General features: G+C 42.1%; 1 protein-coding gene across 3 annotated transcripts in view; it reads left to right on the top strand.

The window, feature by feature from the left end:
• The window catches only part of HMGCLL1 (3-hydroxy-3-methylglutaryl-CoA lyase like 1), a 1,049,558-nt gene extending 1,048,941 nt beyond the window's left edge, over positions 1-617 (top strand). For all 3 annotated transcript variants that reach the window (XM_078646802.1, XM_078646801.1, XM_078646800.1), the window contains one exon: positions 516-617. In XM_078646802.1, coding sequence (XP_078502928.1) covers positions 516-617 — 102 coding nt within the window. The remainder of the gene's footprint in view (positions 1-515) is intronic.
• The last annotated feature ends 20,243 nt before the right edge of the window (positions 618-20,860 follow it).

Genomic DNA, 20,860 nt, shown 5'->3' with positions numbered 1-20,860 from the left:
CTGAGGTAATGCTCTACTACTTATTGTCCCATTCATACGCCCGCCCGCCCTCCCTCCCGGACGGCGGCCTTCCTGTGGGGGCTTGGTGGTTCAGCCGGACTGCTGCGTGAGTGCCTATTATGTACTCCCAGTGGGAGGGGCAGGGTTAAGGCATTCCTCTGGTCTTTTTTTCTGTCAGGTAATGAAGATTACCGGTAAGTAATAGAGCAATACTTTTGCTTTCGAACAGACAGCATCTAAAGTCATATTGGTCCTTTTATAACGTTTTGCGCTGTTTTTAGAGAGCTGCTATCTTAGAGGCACATTGGTACTTTAAATAAACACATTCACCCTGATACTGGCGCATGGATAGTGTCACATGTTTTTGTCAAGTTGAATGTATTTCAAAGCACGTTCCAGGTTGATGGCTACCATAGCAGCTTTGTGTTAGCTGTCGTAATATTCTGAGTAAATGATGATAATTAGATGCATTTCGTTTTATGTGATCAAACTAAAGTTCTTTCATTTTTCAATAGGGAGTGAATCTTCATAGTGTGATGGCAGTGGGTGACTTCATCTGCAATGTTTTGAACAAGACGACTAATTCGAAAGTTGCACAAGCCACCTTCAATTCCTGAATGGTTCACCTGAATGTTACAACCCACAATACGTTTATTTTCGGCACTGTATGTTGCTTCCTTTGTATGGTGTTCTTTAGAAAGCATTCATACTGTCATATGTAGAAAAATAATGAATCACAGAACAATGATGGAAGGCCCCCAGTGGCAGAAATTGAGTACTGTGCAGAATGAAGAACCTCTGCCAAATACTTGATTTCTGCAGGGAATACACATGTTCACTTTGTTTGCTGATTCATTTAAGCGATACAGATTGTGAAGATTGAATCCATATATTTAAAAGGTATCACAGGAAACACAATATTGTAGCATAAATGAAAATTTGAGTAAAAGTGTGATGCAATCTTTCATATTTTTGGGAAAAAAACAACAGAAAGGATCATGTAAAAATAATGAGCTTTAAAGGAATGTCATGAAATTGTAATTATTTGACATTATGCAAAGGAACATTGATCACCCACCAATTGCCTGGTTTATGCACCTCAACACATTAGGATTTGATGTGATGCCAAGTCAAGCCCAGTCCTCGAAGAATGAGGGCAGCTTGTACTGTGCCACTGTGCACCATGTACTAAGTAATTGTACAGACAACGCATTCAATAGGATACAAATAATGATGAGATAATGGAATATGAAAGGGAATAAATAATGTCATATTGTGTTTTACGAGACGATGTAGTACAATATTGTCTATTTTTCTATATGTAACTCATTTTATGTAACGTCTGCCTGGGTTGTCCCACTTCTGCCCAGTAGTTTATATCAGGTACTTTTAACATATGAAGTCTCTGACCGTCAAGACATCTTCTCCTTACTGTATCATCAGGTAAACCTTTTACTTTGAGCTCCAACTTCCTCAGGATGACCTCAGTTTGACTCGTGCTGCCAAGTGACATGTGGCTGTGAAAGGTCAGTCAGTTAATGATTGACCTTCCTATATAGCGTCTTCTTCTAACCATCTCCTCCAGGGTGACAAATGTATCCTCACAAAGCACATCAGTTGTGCATGCAGGTTTGAGCAGCCAATCATGATCAACACGCTAATCACGTTTCACAACCTCTTCAACCTTCGCCAATTAAATTAGCAGTTATTCAGGGCTACATTGCTCCTAAGTACATTTACACTGCCATTTCCACTATTTTTCGATGTAAAGTTCAGTTATGTACTGATCTCTTAGAAAAGTTATAAAAACGAATAATTTGTATTTCCATGGGCACACAAAACCATCATTCATGGTCGAGCTCGAGGCCTTCATCTGGAAATTACAGTAGTCAGCTGTGAAAATGAGCTCACCAAGTTCTCCTATTTTGAAACACACATAGATTAATGCAATTTCACCCCTAAAACAAATACTATTCTCGGGAAGCTAAATGGTGGTTAGTGGCTGTGTCAAAAAATGCTACCCTTCCCAGACTAAGTAGCCATTGCCTTCCCCTCAACCTCATGTCACTATAAATAGATGTACCGAGAGTTTTTCAAAATTAGCATAGCTGCAAAGCAATGTTGCTCTGTACAAAAGTGGGGATGAAGAGGGACAAACTTGATTTTTCCATTGGAGGTATGGATTAGATTGCAATGCAGGTCATCAAATGTAGCTACTCTTCGAAAATGATGCATGTTATACAAGTTACTCATCTTCCCTCGAGTAACTAGATAACACATGTTCTCTTAATAAAAAAAAAAAATCCCATTGTTGATTATAAAGAAGTTTCACCAACCGGGAATGCAGCATGGTCTACTCCCGGGAAGATCTCTGGTTCAGCATATTGACAGAAAATAAATAGAAATGTGGCAAAACCCCATTTAACTAATGAAAGGGAGTCTGCTACCAGCAATCTCAAATCTTTCAATTAAGGCAACTGGAACAATCAACTTTGTCAAAAGTTTCCAAAAAAGAAACTCGCTATGGGGATAATAAAATGTAGACAGCTTACTATAAGGTTTTAATAGCTCTGGCTGAGTCCTATGGAGCCCAGATCGTATCCTATGCGGATGACACCCAGCTGCTCTTCACCTGCCGGAAAGGGGAGGATTTTGACGGAGAGAGTATCCGTGAGTGCCTTGGGGCTGTTTTCAAATGGCTCCAACTGAACAGCCTCAAGTGCAACTCAGATAAATCGGAGGTACTCTTCTTCGGCTGTCAATCCGACCCGGACTGGCAGATGTGGTGGCCGGCGGGCATGTCTCCTCCGAGCCAGTCTTCGCAGGTAGCAAAGAATCTGGGTGTCAAAATTGACAACGGCCTGACCCTACGATCTCAGATCCTCACCCTTACAGGCACATGCTTTGGACTTCTCCGCATGTTGCGGAAGTTTTTTCCGCTGCTTTCTGAGGATCACAGGAGGATTACGGTGCAGGCCTTGATCGGTTCAAGATTGGACTATGCTAACATCTTATATCTTGGCCTGCCCGAATACCTCCTGCAACGGATGCAGGTGGTCCAAAATGCGGCGGCTCGCGCCATCTTGGGTCTGCACAGGCGAGCGCCTGTTTCTGGTCTACTACAGGCACTCCATTGGCTGCCTATCCGACAGCGGATAGCTTTTAAAACCTTGACCCTTGCGCATAAAGCCTTCTATTCCACCGGGGCTAAATACCTGCAGAGGAGGTTTAAGCAATACTGTCCGTCGCGATCTCTGAGATCAGAATCGCAGCTCCTTGCCATTGTTCCCCGTGTGAGGAGGGCCCGACTGGGAGGTCGCTCTTTTATGCTTCGGGCTCCTCAGCTTTGGAACTCTCTGCCCTTCGCGTTACGAAGCAATTCCAACTTGCTATCTTTTAGGAAGGGCCTAAAAACCTGGCTGTTTGCCTCTTAGATTTTAAACTTTTTCCTCCCCTCTTCTTTTCTTCTGTGTGTTATGTTTGCTTTTCAGGATGTTTATAAAGCGCCGGGACACTCTTTTGAGTAGCCGTGCGCTATAAAAGCCACAATATAACATAACATAACACTGGTGAATAGCTTTGATATTTCTATGATCTTTTGTGACATTGTTTAAATGTTCAGACTTGGCCAATTTGATGACATTTTACCTTTCTGACTAGCATGGCACTGCATTCCTGTCAAAAGACAAGGATGAAGCAAAGACGATTAAATACTGTACATATCCTAGGCTTACATCCTGTTAAGCAGTCCACATCGGTGGAGTATTTTCCTGCCCTTGGTGGACTGCCATATTATTGGCACGGGATTGCAAGCACTGTTCACAATAGGGTCAGTTGGCAACTCACTGCTACCTTGTTGGATAACTTATTGGTGGTGTTTTCTAGATTGACCTGTCAGTTTTAAATTTGAGTGCTTCCTTCAGCCATATTCTGCTACTTCTCACAGCAACGAACTTTAATGTTTCCTCAACCATGCATCTGTTTCCTAAATACACCACATTTTGCGTACGTGTTTGTTGATGATTGGCTAGGTTTCAAGAAAAATTGTTTCTCAAACAATGCTATGTTCCACTTCACAACCATTACACTTTCTAGTCACCTCACCTATATTCTTGAATGACAGGTTCTGGGTTTGGCAAACATTTGGTGTGCTATTACTTGCACCTAATTACAGCCATGTGTGATTTTCCAACATTTTTACCATCTTCCTGAATCTAGCTATAGTCTTGTAATCGTTATCCGGCCTTTGATGAATTCAGAAATTGTATATGTGGGGTGCTCTGTTCTTCTTGGTTCATGGAATACTTTGCCATCAATCACACAGTCCCCTCTTTCTGCTCTACCTGGACACTAAGTGGAGGTTTTCTTTTCTCTCCCTCACATTTAACATGATCTTTTTGATCATAGCTGTGCTAGATGGAATTGGGAATTTGTAGGTTCCTCTAAGTTCTAAGCATGAGTTGGAAAATTCTCTGCATGAATCAGTGGTTTCTGGTCATAATTTTACAGTTAAGAATGCCTTCATGTTATCCAGACCCCTTCTCTTAAAAATGAGTCCTATTTCAAGCTTAGGGTACTTTTTGTCCAAACTGATGCATCACAATAGTGTGACTAAAATACTTCCCTGGTTATATCTTGAAATGTTGGCAACATTCCTTCACAGCCTGGCACTAATGTTTAAGACAAAAAATGCCTTTCTTGCAAGGATACTTCAGTAATGGCAATAACAAACAGATAGGAACTCAGTGAGGGATGCAGTACTATGTAATTATATTTTGATAGTTAGCAAACCATGTTCAGATCTTTTGTTTCAACAACATTCCTTTGAGCAGATGGTCCTAATCAATGTTTTTGTTTGTCTGTTAAATATGGTGAAGCTACTTAAAACAGATTTTGACATTTTTACTACAGATGTTATGTTATGTTAGAGGCCGTTCATACAGCATACGTTCACTATAAGGTCTTTTGGCTCAAGAGTAACAGAGACAGCAACTGAACTCCAGGTTAAACATAAGCATTTTGTAACAGCCATTATCTTGAGAGTTTTCTAAAACTCACCTATATAGAAAATGATCTAATATCTGGAGTACACAAAGGCAGGGCTTTTACCATTGAGAGCATTAAAAAGAGTGAATGCTCTTTTAAAAACAGTTCTCTGAACTACTGAGTACCATGTGGCAGTGTCGAGGCTGACAGAAGATCAGCCTAGCTGCCTGATTTTGGACTAATTGCACTTTTTTTGTGGAGATCAGTATGAAGTCCCAGGTAGAGTGTGTTGGCATAGTCAATCTGAGAAATCACCATGGTAATAAGCATTTTGGTTGGCAACTTCCTCCGTGAAGTATCTCATAATTTTCCTTGTTCTCCGAAGGTAGAAGAAACAGGAGAATAATGCAGCTCCAATCTTTGTCTTGAGGGACAGATCCTCATTAATGAGAATGCAAAGGCTTTCACTCTATTTTTAGGCAAGGAGGGGTTGCTCTTTTCAGAGGACCAGAAGGAGGGATTCCAGTGGGTCAGTTTGTTGTTAATGATTTACAGTACCCAGCCCCCCATCCCTCACACAGTGGCAAAATGTCATTAACACTGAAAACTAGCATTCTCTATTAAAACACATACAATTTAACATAACATAACTCATCAGGGTTATTGACCATTAGAATGCCTTAGTGCACTAAATAGGTTGTTCTGGGTTAGAATGGGGGTGTATTCATACCGTAGACAAATAATGCATGCTTTCATCATTAAATACCAAGGACAGCAATGGGCATGAGGATGTCTCAATGTAACAAGATATATCATTGAATGATCTGTACAGATTTAAAATTTAAGAAAGTCAGCAACATCAACGTGAAGCAGGGTACAGATGCAGGTTTCTGGCAGGCAGTTGATAATCAGAGGCAACGGGAAAATAACTACTTATACAAAAAGAACTTCAGATAGAAGAAAAAAGGGAACTTAATTATCCGAGTAATGGATTCTAAATAGTTACTTTGTGACCCAGTCTAGGAAAAAAAACTGTTGTAAACACCAAGGTCAATCCATCAATATTTACTTTATTCAGAATTTTACAAGAATACCATAAAAGTACAATTTAAAATGACTATAATATAGAGTTAAAAAAAAATACAAGAGCTATTCCGATTGCAATTCATTAATCACCCAACAAACCCCCACATATTACACTTGGTCTTGGTGGGGCTTCCTTCAGCAGGTCCCTCGCCAACCTCAAGAAGTTCGTGATACAGAGCAGGGTCAAGGGGTCTTGGGCCACTCGGTAAATATAATAGGGCCACCTTAGCATGCTTAAATTTAGCCTTTTTCAGCAGACTAACTAAAGATCGGCGCCTGGGCATTGAATATAAAGGGCATAATATTACAAAATGAAGGGTATCCTGCGGAGACCGGAGGTCACAGCCGCAGGGACCCTTTAGCTTAACTGAACTGGTAAAACCTGCCGGATCGGCCAATAAGTGATGTAAAAGGTTGAGCCTAAAACGTGAGATTAACCCCTTCAGTGCTGATGACAAAGCCAGCTCGTCATGGGCGTTACCTGCGCTACGCGGATGACGAGCTGGCTTTGTCATAAACAAGCCATTTTTTTTTTCAGCGCACAGCGGGAAAACGCGGTAGCGCGGTAGGGGTTAAAACCTATCATGAGCGTTGTATATGAGGGCAAGATAAGGTTCCATTCCTTCACAGGTCTTCACTAAACCATAAGCTCTGACTGTGTTTTTGCCCCATTCCTTCTCTTCTCTACACAAGGCTTTATAATTAGAGAACATCTCCTTCACTTTATTTTGATCTCGACCTGTAATTCCGATTGGCTTTAGAAAGAGATCTTTGCACCCAATGCTTTCAAAAACAACCTTTATATACTTCAGCCATGGGGTATTCATTTCCCTGTCCTTGCCCAGGCAGTACATGATTATATGCCTAGTCAGCATGGCCTCGGGATTAACCCACATCTTTAGCCATGCTATCAAGGGCCTGACCTGCACTTTGTCCCCCATAAATGCTACACCCAGTTCTTCGTGAGCGATATAGGAGGGAACACACTGTGGAACTTTGAGCAGCCTTCTCAAATATTTATTCTCTTCAACCTGCTGCTTGTCCGAATCAGTGAACCCCCAAAGTTCCGCACCATATATTACTTTGGAGCAACAGATTGAATTATACCAGTTCCTCATTTGCTCCGGGGAACACCGTCCAAGTCTACGGCCGAAGTTCATAATTGCCCCTGTGCTGGATGCTAATTTGCTACAGCGCTCCTCTAACAATGCTTTAAAATGTAAACGCCCATCGAATAAAATGCCCAGGTACGAGAATGACTGCGCCTTCCCCAGGCTGTGAGTACCTATTCTGTAATAAAAAAAATTCTGGGATTTAATCCCTACCTCCATAACATACGACTTGGTCAGGTTGGCAAACAGATCTAAATTGCTCATAAAATCCACAAAGCCATCTATCAGACGCTGTAGTCCCATCGGAGTGCGTGCCAATAGGACCGCATTGTCTGCGTAAAGCAGGACAGGAATTGCTCTTCTACCCACTCTTGGTGAATCCACGTTTAAATTTCGTAGTGCTTGATCTAGGCCATTTATGTGTAGGGAGAACAAGAACGGAGCCAGAATGCACCCCTGTTGCACCCCGTTAGTGCAAAGAAAAGGCTCAGCAGTTCCACCCTCTAAATTATACCTGACTTCGGCCAATGTATTCCAATGTAGGGCTCTCAAAATCTTTATAAGAACTTGATCTGCCCCCAGGTTACTCATTAAAACCACAACTTCTCCCTGTTAACACAATCAAATGCTGCGGGAAGGTCCATAAAGGCCAAATATACCGCTTCATTATTGGCAATGGTGTATTTAGCCACCAATATGTATAGATGTAAGCATTGGTCAGTTGTTGATCTTCCGGCCCTAAACCCATAATGGACGTCAGTGATAATATGTTGTTCCTCCGCCCAGTTCATCAAATGAGTTAAAACAACACGTCCCAGCACTTTAGCAGTTACATCTATAAGGGAGATGGGGCGATAACACTGGGGGCTATCCATGTTTCCCTTTTTAAAAATGGAGACTATTATAGCCAATGACCACGAGCGGGGAAGCCCCGTGGATATTGAAGCATTTATTACTCTTGTTAGGATCGGGGCCCAAAATTTACCTTGCTTAAAAAGAGGTCCGGTGGGATCCCATCCGGTCCCGGTGCCTTATTCCGGGTGAGACCCAGGATACCATTAGTGATCTCTTCCAGGGTGAATTCTAGTGAAACATTCCACCTCCCACTCCTATTAACCTGTGCCTCGCTATCCCCACGATTGTAGAGCCCTCTAAAGTGCTCCAGCCACTGTTCGGGTAGAACATTAGATCCAATCTGAGGGCTATTTGCATCCTGAAAGCAGGGGTTATTAACAATCTTCCAGAAGGTAGTCATGTCTTTCCTTTCGGCAGTTTCCCTCAAGTCCACCCAGGTTTGTGATTGGAGTACACTCTTACTGCACTTAACTGCCTCCTTGTAAATTATCCTGCATTGCATTACCCTGTTTTTGTCCCTTGGATTAGTTCTTAGAGCCATTTTTAGATCCCTCTGTGCGAGGGAGCACCCTCTATCGAACCATCTGGGATCATTGTTGGGCTTGCCCTGCCCTGTCGTCTGCAGAAGTCCGTGTATCAGGCGACCTATTTCCTCTAGGAAAAAACTGTTGTCAACACCAAGGTTAATCATTTGAAACAATAATGGGTTTCAATTGCCAATCAGTGGCATGCTTTATCACAGGGCCTCTTCTTTGCATGAAAGAAAAATCGTTCATCATGTTCATGCACAGCCCCATACTGTGGGGCTCGTAAGACACAATCATCTTGCTTGGTGGACATCAATGCCGGTTTTATTTATATAACTTAATACTCTATTGCTAGTATATAAAGAGAAACGGGGGAGGAGTGGATATGGTGTAATAAAACTACCTACAATCTGACATATGAAATGTACTCTTGTACTAGTTGACAAAGCTAAATATTGTAAGAGCAGGATAATCCTTTGATCCTTAACAGAGGTCTACATATGTTGGCCTGCAAAATACTTCCCATAAATGAATTCAGTTTTTTTTTCAGAACGGAACCTATTGTATCATCACTAACTCTATTTAATACCTATCATTAAGGTGGTGTCTATGTTAAGTGTGGAGAAGTGAGGAGACAAAAAGTTAGGCCAATCAACAACCATCCTGGTGGATATATCTTGTTCCTAGAGGTGGGGAGGTGATGCCTAGCTAGACTCAGCTTCTGGAGGCCAGTCTCAGTCCATGTCTACATAAGGAATAGAACATAAGCCCTGCCTTTTAATCCTGAGGAAATGATTTGGGAGAACTGCAGATTTGGGAAAACTGCATAGGTTAGATACTTTTTGCTCAATGCAAATTATTATGATGTATATGGGACTTATGTCGATCACCTGTTTTACTGTGTAACATATGTCACATACAGGTTTCGGATGGCACATTAATGCACTGGGATTGTATGGACTCACTGTGTAAGTTTAGTCTATATGTAAAGATGTGTATGCCATACGAAAAAACACCTTTATTCCCGATATTATCTGTGAAACTCTTAACTGTAACTTATAATATTTTATTACCTGTTTGCCCAGTGTGCCCTTTGAGACATTCCACTGTGAAATAGTCTTAAGGTGCTGCTTGACCCTGATGAAGAGTATGTATTTTATGCCAAAGAGATGTATGTGTAAAATGACTATTATGAAATGATCCTGATCAGAAGACTCAAAATACGCCCCACTTTTGCATGCTCAACATGTAAGGCATAGCTATGTTTTAGAAGGCATAAACGTCAGTGAATTTATGTGTCTAAACTTGTCAGAGTTTGTGATTTGTGGCACAGGCAGCCCTGATATTAATCAGCTCTGGGAAGCCCGTCCTGGGGCATGTAGCACTTTAGAAATAACATAATGACGAGGCTATTGATAATGCTACATTACACACTGTGTGCTACTTTGGCATGAGTATTCATCTATTAGCCTATTTTATGAATGTTAACGTCGTGGTGAAAATGATCAATAGCCACAGTATTGAAATTGCTTGGTATTCAATATATTGCACTATCATGTCTTAGTATAGGAAATAAAATGTATTCTTCTAAACGTGTCTTGTGAAGACCTGACACCTAGGGCCAGATTCACAGAACTAACTTTAGACAAAACGTAAACTTACTACCATTTTGGTATTCACAGAAGGCACTTACTCATTTTGGTATTCACAGAAGGCACTTATTCATTGATTGGTAAGTGCCTTCTGTGAATACCAAAATGAGCAACTTACTCATTTTGATTAACTTACTCATTTTGGTATTGACAGAAGGCACTTACTCATTGATGAGTAAGTGCCTTCTGTGAATACCAAAATTGTAGTAAGTTTCGGATTTTGTGTGAAGTTAGTTCTGTGAATCGGGCCCCTGGTTCTTGCTTAATAAAATTAATCAACGTAAAAAATGTTAATACAATATATAGGTTTTATTCAATCAATATGTATAGATGTATTTTAAAGGGAAAAATATCGTATATAGTTAATTATGCTATTGTAAATATCATATTTGTTGTGAAAATATAATGAACCTGCCAAATAAACTATTCACACATTTTGCTTTTCTAAAGTGTATTTACATTTTACATGGCAAGTAGAATACCGATAATACTGCGGTCTGATCATAAATGTTTGTAAAGACGTTGAATAAGAAATGGTTCATAAGGTACAGCAGCTTAGGTTTTTCGTGATGCTTGCAGGGTATATCCAAGGATGATAGTGTCACAATAATTAATGCTTCACAGCAGCATCTTCTCCCCTCTCAATGGGCCAGATTCACAAAAGTAAACTTAGACCAAAAGTCTAAGTTTCGACCTGAAGTCTAAGATAGACCTAAAGTCTAACTTTGCTACTACTAAAGTTAGACTTTTGGTCTAAGTTTAGACCAAAAGTCTAAATTTAGACCTAACGTCTACATTTACTACTAAAGTTAGACTTTTGGTCTAAGTTTAGATCAAAAGTCTAACTTAGACCAAAAGTCTAACTTTGCTACTACTTAAGTTAGACTTTAAGTCTAAACTTAGACTTCAGGTCTAAACTTAGACTTTTGGTCTAAGTTTACTTTTGTGAATCAGGTCCGATGTTCTTTGCTAATACAATTGCAAAAATCTCGGGGGCCATTTGAGGCTGTCACCAGAAAGAGTCAAATATAAGGATAATCAGTGGTGGTGCGTCCATTAGGGGGGTGGGGTGTTGACCCACAAGCCGCCCGCACCCGCAGCTCCCTCGGCGGCTTTGACTTAAGTAAACTAACAATGCATGTCAGTCAGCATGAGGCCGGACCGGCCACCCCTTCAGAGTCTGAAGGTGGTGGGCGGTCCCGCGTCTTGCTGACTCACCTGACTGACAAGCATTGTCAGGCCAGGGGGTGGCGCGGAGGGCACAGCAGGCAGCAACACAAATGTGCATGCTGGGTTTAGGTTGGAACGTTTTTCTGATCAGCCCCGTCATGCGCACTAGTGCTGAGTCTGGACTGGTGGCTGCGCATTAGGAGAGCAAGTGTTGATCAACGCTGAAACCCTCGGTCTCCTAATGGGCAGGTGGGTGGCGAGTATGCCTGCTAAGCCAATCCTGGCGCTGCTGGAGCAGCGTCAGCATTGGCTGAGAGGGTTTGCCACTCAAGTGACACAGCTGTCCCAGAAGAAGAGGTAACGTTGAAGTCGCCAACCCGGGACCCCGGCCCAGGAGCAGTCAGAGGCGGACCGGGTCAGGTACGTTTTCTTTATTTTTTATTTTATTTTAATCTCCCCCGGCCCCCACCCCGCGTGTATAGCGAGCGCGAGCCGCGACTGCCAAAATGTATAATCCTCGTGAACTCTTGATGCACTCCTGGAAGTATTTAACTCTTAAAATCTGACATGAACATCGGCGACAGGGCAAATATGGACTGTTGTTCTTTCTTGACAATATATCTGGCAGAGAAATAATGCGGGTCGCCATGTCCCCTAACAGAGATAAAAAAACTTTTGGCACAGGAAATGCATAAAAAAAAAATAGGATTTATTAAAAGGCCCTCCTATCATGTTTAATGGAGATTGTTTCTGAAGGCTAACCATGCCAATAATATTGATGCCACGTCGAAAATAGAAACAGATTCCTTAATCTCCTCTCGATATCAGCAGTAACTAGGTGTCAAAATGTCAATTATTTTCCTATCGAAAGATGATGTTTATGATCTTTTTTTGTTCCCCTCTCTGACTTCGCCGGGTTCTCTCTAAGGGTATCGTGAAACTGCCCACTCCTTCTCTTTCTTTCACAGAAGTGTGGAAGGAGGAAAGATCTCAGATTCTGCAATGGACCGGCTCCCCCGCCTCCCTCCTACCCCAGCCTTTTCGGCACTATACCTCAGCCGGGTAGGGGAAAAGAGATGCTGCAACATTCATTTCAATAGTTTCATACCTCATCGTCTTTACACATTCCCAATTTATGTCACTGGAACTGAAATCTGCGGACACAACCCACATCACATTTCACACCATTTATCGCCCATCAGGAGATAATATTCCTTTGCAATGGGTGAAACTCCTTGAAGATGGAATGTTTCAATCCGACTTCACAATACACTGGGACCACAGTGACGAGGTAGCTTCTAAACTACTGTTGTGCCTATTAGACAATGAACTCTTACAACTGAGGCAACACACTCCCAGAACACTGCATCTCCCGTGATAAGGAGTGCTTGTTTTTTGTTAGATTGTACTTTAAAATGTTTTCGGACATCTACTCCTGTACGAGGGTCTGGTACGCTAAGAGGCACTGATCTTCAACCCGTCCAGCCCCCTAGCTCTTTTAGACAGGCCACAAATCAACAGGGCGTTGTTTGCGTATAAGTAAAATATGGCCACCGAGGAGTGGATACCATTGATATTGGCTTGCAATGCAGGGGTTCGTTGGATGCACAATCTATGAGGGATGCAACATTGAAAACATCAAGTATTCGAGCTCACATGCTAACAGATAATTTGTAGTTTAATAACATGAATGGACCTGTCTATTTGCTGTGTTACTGTGGTTGTCAGTATATGATAGACATACAGACTCAAAAACTGTGCCTCGCTCTTCCAACTCTTAAGTCTCTGAACTGGTGTGATATTAGATATGTAGTTCTTATAAAGATATTAAATTAATTTCACCAGGAATATTTACCACTTTAAATACATGTACGATATGACTCATTGCTTCAACCCTTGCTTGCAAGAGCTATGATTTTTCCAATGGCCCTGTTAAGGCAGATGAGTGGAAGATAAGATGCGAGTCCAGCATTTCAACCCCTTTAGTGCTGTTAAAGCAGATGAGTGTTAGAGAGGTACGAGAGAAGCGTTTCATGTGCGCAACAGTATCCTGAAGACATACAGTCAAAGTCAAGCCTTTCAACCCAAACCGTGCTTTTAAGTAAATGAGAGTAAGAGGGAGTGAGACAAGCTTTTGACAGTAGATAAGATGATACGTTGCAGTGATATAATTTGCCTACCAGGGGCTGGTGATGCCACTAGTCAATTGTAATAAATCATAACAAGGGGCTTGTGCTTTTTGTATATTAAAAGTGAATTTAATATATGAATTTTCTGAATACTAATATGGTGGAGTACGTTAATCCAGTGGATTGTAGTTTGTATTTAGAGTTTTCTCGAGAAATTGGAAGTTTCCAGTTCCTTTAAAAATATAAATAGGGTCCAAAATGCCCTTCATAGAAGGGCCTATGTCACCGTGTTTTGTGTCTGTAGTTGTAGGTCTGTCAATCATGGATATTGCTATTTTACTGTTAGCCTTATGCCATGTGTGCTACAAGGAAACCTGGGAGCCCCATTAACGTGTAGCACTGTGCACTCCCAGACAAGTGACACCCCAGTGTAGTGCCAGCACCGAGCAGCACCTGCTCAGCATAGAAATGGCCATATGCACAAAAGTCCTGCAATAAAGCAAGTCAGCATATGCATGTGCAGTGTCAGAAGTGTCTGATTCTACACGAGAAAAGCTGCTGCCATCTACTCGGTGTACCAGTTTACTACTGTGGATTCTGCTCCCAAGGTGGGCTCTCGTTGGTAAAAATGTGACTGGTTGATATATGAGGACTTGATGAATTGAAGCCCTTTGATTGTTTTTAATAATTAGATATTTTCATGATTCACTTCTGGTTGTGCAGGGCTTTCAGTGGGATGAAAAAACTGGGGGGGGGGAGGGGGGTCTCTCTTAGGGGCAGCCGATGTAATTATGAGCGTGGCTTAAAACTATTAAGCTACAAATCTGCTTTGTCAATGGTTGTAAGTTGCATAAGATAAATAAGAGCAAACTGCAGCATTTTCATTACTATAAACAATGAAAACATAGGTGGTTCAGAGATGTGTTGCAGGTGGGAAACACTTAGAGGGCCTGTTTCAGTTGGTTTTATGCGATTGGCTTGAGGGTCATTTTGCAAGCACACCAGTGTGAAGATTGGGCACATTTTTGATTTGATTCTAATTGTTTTCCTCACACTTTTGCTTCAAAATGCTATATTTGGATCCCCCTTTTTTCAACATTTTGCAGTAAATATGTGGTGTAAAACCCACCATTTGAATATATATTTGTTTCAAAATTTTCTTGTGGGGGAGAACCACCCGCACCCTCCTTATGCAGTTCGGCTAGCTCGCTTCGTTCACTCGCTTATTACATTAGGGTACAACATTTTTCGCCACACCACTTTCAAGATCCACCAGCCGCCAATGAGGATAATGCATGTCCTTATATGGCATGTTGGGTGCACCTCAGACTGAAGGAAAGCGGTTAGGAGTAGCTATATTTCAGTAGCAAATGCCTTAAGGACTTTCTCATGTGCATTTTTAAACCATTTCGGGGCAGATTTACAAGCCCCTTGCAACACTTTTACGCCGGTGTTTCATCACTTTTGTGACACAGCGGCGGCGTGAACAATGGGCCAATATGCAACATATTTCCAACGTGACGAATCTAGTGAGATGCGTCACGTTGTAAAGCCCGGCGCTGCATTATACCTGCGTCAGGTATAAAGTATTTAGGGTGGGCGTTCCGCACAAGGAAGCCCCGTAAAAGTGACGCAGTGAAATCTACAAGACTTCACGGAGTCACTTTTACGTCCCCGCTGCGTCAAAACCTTATGCTGCACAGCAAGTATAGGGCACCCCTGAGCTGTGCTGGAATTGTGTCGCATTTGCGACACAACTCCAACACTGCGTCACCTTTACGCTGTCAGATGCGTCACGCATCTCTCTATCCTTGCACCACAGTGCGCCGCATTGTAAATGCAGCGCATCCATGGTGGCACAAGGGGTTTCAACTGTCACGCAAAATAACTGGCGCATCCCTGCTGATTTGCAGGGATGCACCAGTTATTGTAAATCTGCTCCGGTGTCTTTTACTAGCGGTGCGTAATGATTTTTGTAAACAACCATTAGGACTAAAAATGACAATGGCTTCTCGTTCATGCTGCAATCAAATCACGGTATAAATCGCAGAAAGCAGCTCAAATTATGAACAGTTCCTCATTTTTGTGGAATCTTTTGCTGGGTGTCTTTTTGTCTTTGTGTCTCTCTCCGTAGCTCTAGTCACTGCGCAGCGTGAATATCGTGAGGTCTGTCGATAACATGCTGCCTTAGGGGGCATCAGGACCTCTGAACCTGCCTGAATAATGAAAGCCACACATACCTGGACCATGACATGTTTCCTTTTCACAGAACACCTGATAGTTCACTCTAGGGCACTGTCATCTCATTTAGACCTTAAACTGCATTAGAACGTCCTCTTACGTCCATTGACGGAGATAAGACATAACTGGCACAACCCAAAATGAAGCTTTCTAAACAATCAAATTAAATTTAAAAGACACACGATGTTCTACTTCCTTTTTCATCGTGTCGTTTGTGTCAAACTGTGTGACACTGCCCCCAGTATGGCACTGTTCATACAGTAACAATGGGAGGGAAAGTTCACCCGCCTTGACCAGGTCCCTTAAATTGGTGCCGCAACAACACTCCAAACAAGGGCATGGCCTCGATCTGCTCTCCAAAAAGCAGTGAGTAATGCTGTTATTGTTGTGCCTCTGCGTGTTCTATGTGCCACTGACATCTCATCTGAAGGGAAATGCTATATCACCCTCTGGAATTACCAGCAGCTCACCTAGGGCCAGATGTAGGTAGCCCTTTACCGGTCGGAAACGGCTGAAAATACCGATTTTCTGCCGTTTCCGACCGGTAAAGGGCTATGGAGATGTAGGGGCTAAAAAAACGTTCATTTTCGGTAATTTTACCGAATCGGTAATTTTACTGAATCGGTAAAATTACAGAATCGGTAAATTTACCGATTCTGTACATTTTACTGATTCGGTAAAAATACCGAAAATGTATTTTGTGATGTAGGTAGCACTTCTAACAGTGCTACAGGGCCTTTAGAATTCGGTATTTACCATGCAATACAATTGCATGGTAAATTACGAATTCTTGTGTACATGCACATCTGTGCATGTACACCTGTGCCATGTGGCACACAGACATGCCCTAAGGGCATGTCTGTGTGCCACATGGCGCAAAAGCCAGTTACTGGGGTGCAACAGGGTGTCAAAGTGACACCCTGTCCCCTTAGCAATTCGGTATTTTTACCGATTCGGTAAATACCGAATCGGTATTTGCTATTGAATCCTATGGGCTCCAAGGCCCATAGGATTCAATACGAAATACCAATTCGGTATTTACCGAATCGGTAAATACCGAATCTTACCGATTCGGTAAAAAATACCGAATTTTTACCTACATCTCATTTACAGATTCATAAATACCGAATCGGTAAAATTCGGTATTTATGAATCGGTAAATGAGATTTACCTACATCTGGCCCCAGATTCACTCGTTTTGGGACATACACCACGTGACCTACAATAACATGAACAGAGCAGGGGTGGCATTGCATTGAAAGACACAACATGTGGACCATCACAAACGTACCAGCAGCTTACATTGGTATAAGTGCCCCAATACGTCCCAATCTACCAGTCCAATGGTTCTTAACCTTTGCACTTCAGTGAACCCCAAAATGAATCCCTAATGGATGCTAAAGGCCTCCACCTAAACAACTTTTACAAATTGATCCCTAAAACAATAAACAAAAATAGAGTAGTGTACATCAAACAAATTATTACATATGTTATTCAGCTTACAATAAAAAAAAAGTAACGGCTAGTTAGAAGCTATTCAATATGTGGTCTATTTCTAAAAGCTGAAGTGATATGCTACACTCAAGTATAATGCTTTGTCTTTTTTGTCCTTACTTCATCCTCTCCTTTTGTCTGAATATAACTGCTTATTTTAGGTTACTAACCGTCCATTCTTGTGCTGCTCCAGCTTCAGCCTAAGGATGTCAACTTAAGGGCATACTTACGTGCCCCTTGCACTGCTGGAGCTTCACTTTTTGTGATGCTTTGGCAGCGCAAATCAAATCATACCTTTGAGGCCACGCGAAGCCGCTATTTATGGTTTTGTATGGCTTCATAGATATGGAGTAAGGCAGAAGCATCCGTCCTAAGCACCGATCCTGCTAATTGTGCTCCCTCAGGTTAGGAAGGAAGGAACTTTTGGGCCTACTTCTTTGTCCGCTCTCTGTGCCAACTTTGAAGTCTCTAGTCACTGCTCCCTTAAACAATTATGCCAGCAAGGACTTAATAGCAAATTAACAAGTTAGATCCATGCAGAGAAACTTATACATTGCTCAAAATGTGCTTCCAAATCATATCACCTGGGGAGACCTCTATGCTTGCTTAAGCACTAACGTACTGGAAGCCCGGAAAGTGGGCCAGAGCAATTGGGTGCTTGAAGTACATGATGTTGTGTGATAAGACAAACAAGACAGGAACACAGGACGCTAACAAAAGGAAGCACTGCAGGTAGCCAAACAAAGTAAAATTCAAAAGTGCCTATTAAAAACCACTCAAAAGGCAGCTATCCATCAATATAAATGGATGACCAAAAGGAAGATTGATCTAAAAAAATATAGCTCCCCTACTTTGTAAGAAGAACTCTGAATTAAAATCCATCTTCCAGCGAAGGAGTCAATCGTTATATCACCCTAGCCTCTAAGAAGGTACCAAGTGCCACCCATGCTTTTCTCAGAAAATAACGTTCCACTTGGCTCATTAATCCAGGACTCGCCACCAAAGAATTGCAAAAGCATCTAGAATGAGAACTAAGAACCTGGTACACAGCCATCCCAGGTAGGGATGGCATAACTTGTTGAATTTGACTCCTCGGAACTCTGCGAAGTTACATCAAAACTCCACGAGATTTCACAGAGTTCCACTGAAATAGGCAAGTAGCTCTGCTTGAGCTGTGATTTACAACTGATAGCGCTTTCTGTACTTAAAAATCAGCATGAACGGCACCACACGGTGTGCCAGAATTCACAGTTACTTGAGTTGCTTCTGCTGATGATTTAGTAGATTTTCTTCTTGTGTTAGAAACTCTCACCTAATGTCCATTTAGTGACCGGAAATTGCGCTAGGAGACACCAAATCTCACTCACACTCTCCAACTTACCTTTCTGGACCTACATGCTGGAAAAAATCCTGTCATGCAGCGAATGGTGGAATTTGTCCAGAACTCCATGTTACAAGAGTAATGCAGTCGCCAAAGTTCTGCCAATTCCACAGGGGGAACGGAATATCCTGCCCACCACTAATCACAAGCAAAGCCTGTAGCCATGGACTCCTCAAATTTCAAAAATTAGTTTAAGGAGAGGAGCCGCTAAAGGAGATAACATCAAACTATAGTCACCTTTATAACCTAAGCCCCGGGAATCCCATAACATTGATGGGCAAGTCAGAGCCTGAGCCAGTGACGAGTAAGCCATCCACCTCAAGTAGGCCAAGCAAAGATTCATTGTAATATAGCCAACAAAGACATTGCTGGAGTGAAGATGATCCAGAACCCCCAGAAATCATATCATATATCAGCAATAGGGGACAGAAGTGAAAATGATGAACCACTCAATGCTTTAATGTCAGCGTGGCATCCAATATAAGTACAAACCAACACAGGATAGTGCGTCTTCCTTTTAGCAAGAAGCGAAGAATAGTGTCTTAATGATCTCCCCTATTAACAACACAGGCAAAGCAGATATGGTGCACACTGGGTCTAGCCATGGTTCAAGCCACTGTGGAAGCCCTAAACGATAACTCTGAGAAGCTTGCTATTCAGGTGAATTGCTAAACATGCTGGCACTTTATTTTACTGGAATCTATACCAAGCTAGTAACATTATCACACTCTGTTTTCCCATCAACGAGTGCTATTGAGATCAAACCAATTTCATGTTCTTCTTCTCCACAAATATACAAGGTAAGTTCCTTGACAAGTGTCCTGCTATCTCCAATAAAACACCTAAAGTGTAATTTAAGAAACCTACTGTTAGCAGGCGCAGGTCTGATTTCAAAAGGCTCAGCACAATAAATAACATCTTTATTCAAGAACTAGCAGCCCGTCCCGACGTTGTTCGGGTATGAATTGCTGCCGGCCAGTAGGATATTGTTTTGTAGGATTTCTTATCTGTGACAGGCCTGTGAAACGCTCCGATTCACAGTGCACTGCTGATGCACTTAAGAGTGCGCGTTCAGTAGTGTGTGAACTCGAGTTTCCCTACTTTATTTTTCCTTGCAATATTATATAGCGCGAACTCGACAACATGGCATGAGCACAATTTACATTACAGAAGAACACATTCGTTTGTGGTAGGCAAGGGAAGACAAAGCGATTTGCCTGGAATCACAGGATGTTGAGCTGATGCCGAGATTCGAATGCAGCTCCCCAGCTCTAAAGTTCGCAATTCTAGAATTTATGGCGGGAGGTGTGTGTAAAAGTGTATGTCGGTGCAGGCCATCAATGAGAGAGACCTGTGCATTTTTCAAATCGGTGGTGAAAAAATATGAGTATGTTGCTGGAGATGTGGGCCGCCGTGCCACCAATGTACTTACCGGGGAAGGGTAAACACACATTATTCTCTATACAATTTTTTTTCCGCATACTATCACTCCGCATACTTTCATTACGAAAGTACCATGACTCCGCAATGCCATTATAACGCATGGCATTACATTTTATATGCTCTTACCACGCATACATTTACAACGAAATACGTTGTAAATGCATGAATGGTAAAAGCATGTTTTTTTATGTTTGGATAAGGTAAGTATGGGTATAGGGGTATATGTTTTGGGGTACTGAGGTATATGTTTTAGGGTGTTTGGGTATTTTAAGGGTTCAGATATAGTTTTGGGTTATGGGGTACAGGGGTAGTTTTAGGGTTTAGGGATAGGTATGGGTTTTGGGGTACAGGGGTATTTTTAGGGTTCAGGGGCAGGTTTGGGTTTTGGGGTACAGGGGTATTTTAAGGGTTCAGGGCTAGGTTTGGGTTTTGGGGTACAGGGGTATTTTTAGGGTTCAGGGCTAGGTTTGGGTTTTGGGGTACAGGGGTATTTTAGGGTTCTGGGGTAGGTTTGGGTTTTGGGATACAGGGTTATTTTTATGGTTCAGCGCTAGGTTTGGGTTTTGGGGTACAGTGGTATTTTTAGGGTTGAGGGGTAGGTTTGGGTTTTGGGGTACAGGGGTATTTTAAGGGTTCAGGGCTAGGTTTGAGGTACAGGTGTATTTTAGGGTTCAGGGGTAGGTTTGGGTTTTGGGGTACAGGGGTATTTTTAGGGTTCAGGGCTAGGTTTGGGTTTTGGGGTACAGGGGTATTTTTAGGGTTCAGGGGTAGGTTTGGGTTTTGA

This window comes from Lissotriton helveticus, chromosome 6, assembly GCF_964261635.1.
Source record: "Lissotriton helveticus chromosome 6, aLisHel1.1, whole genome shotgun sequence".
Classification (NCBI taxonomy): Eukaryota; Metazoa; Chordata; class Amphibia; order Caudata; family Salamandridae; genus Lissotriton; species Lissotriton helveticus.
The sequence above is the reverse complement of the archived record's forward strand: the minus strand, read 5'-3'. Positions and strand labels throughout refer to the sequence as shown.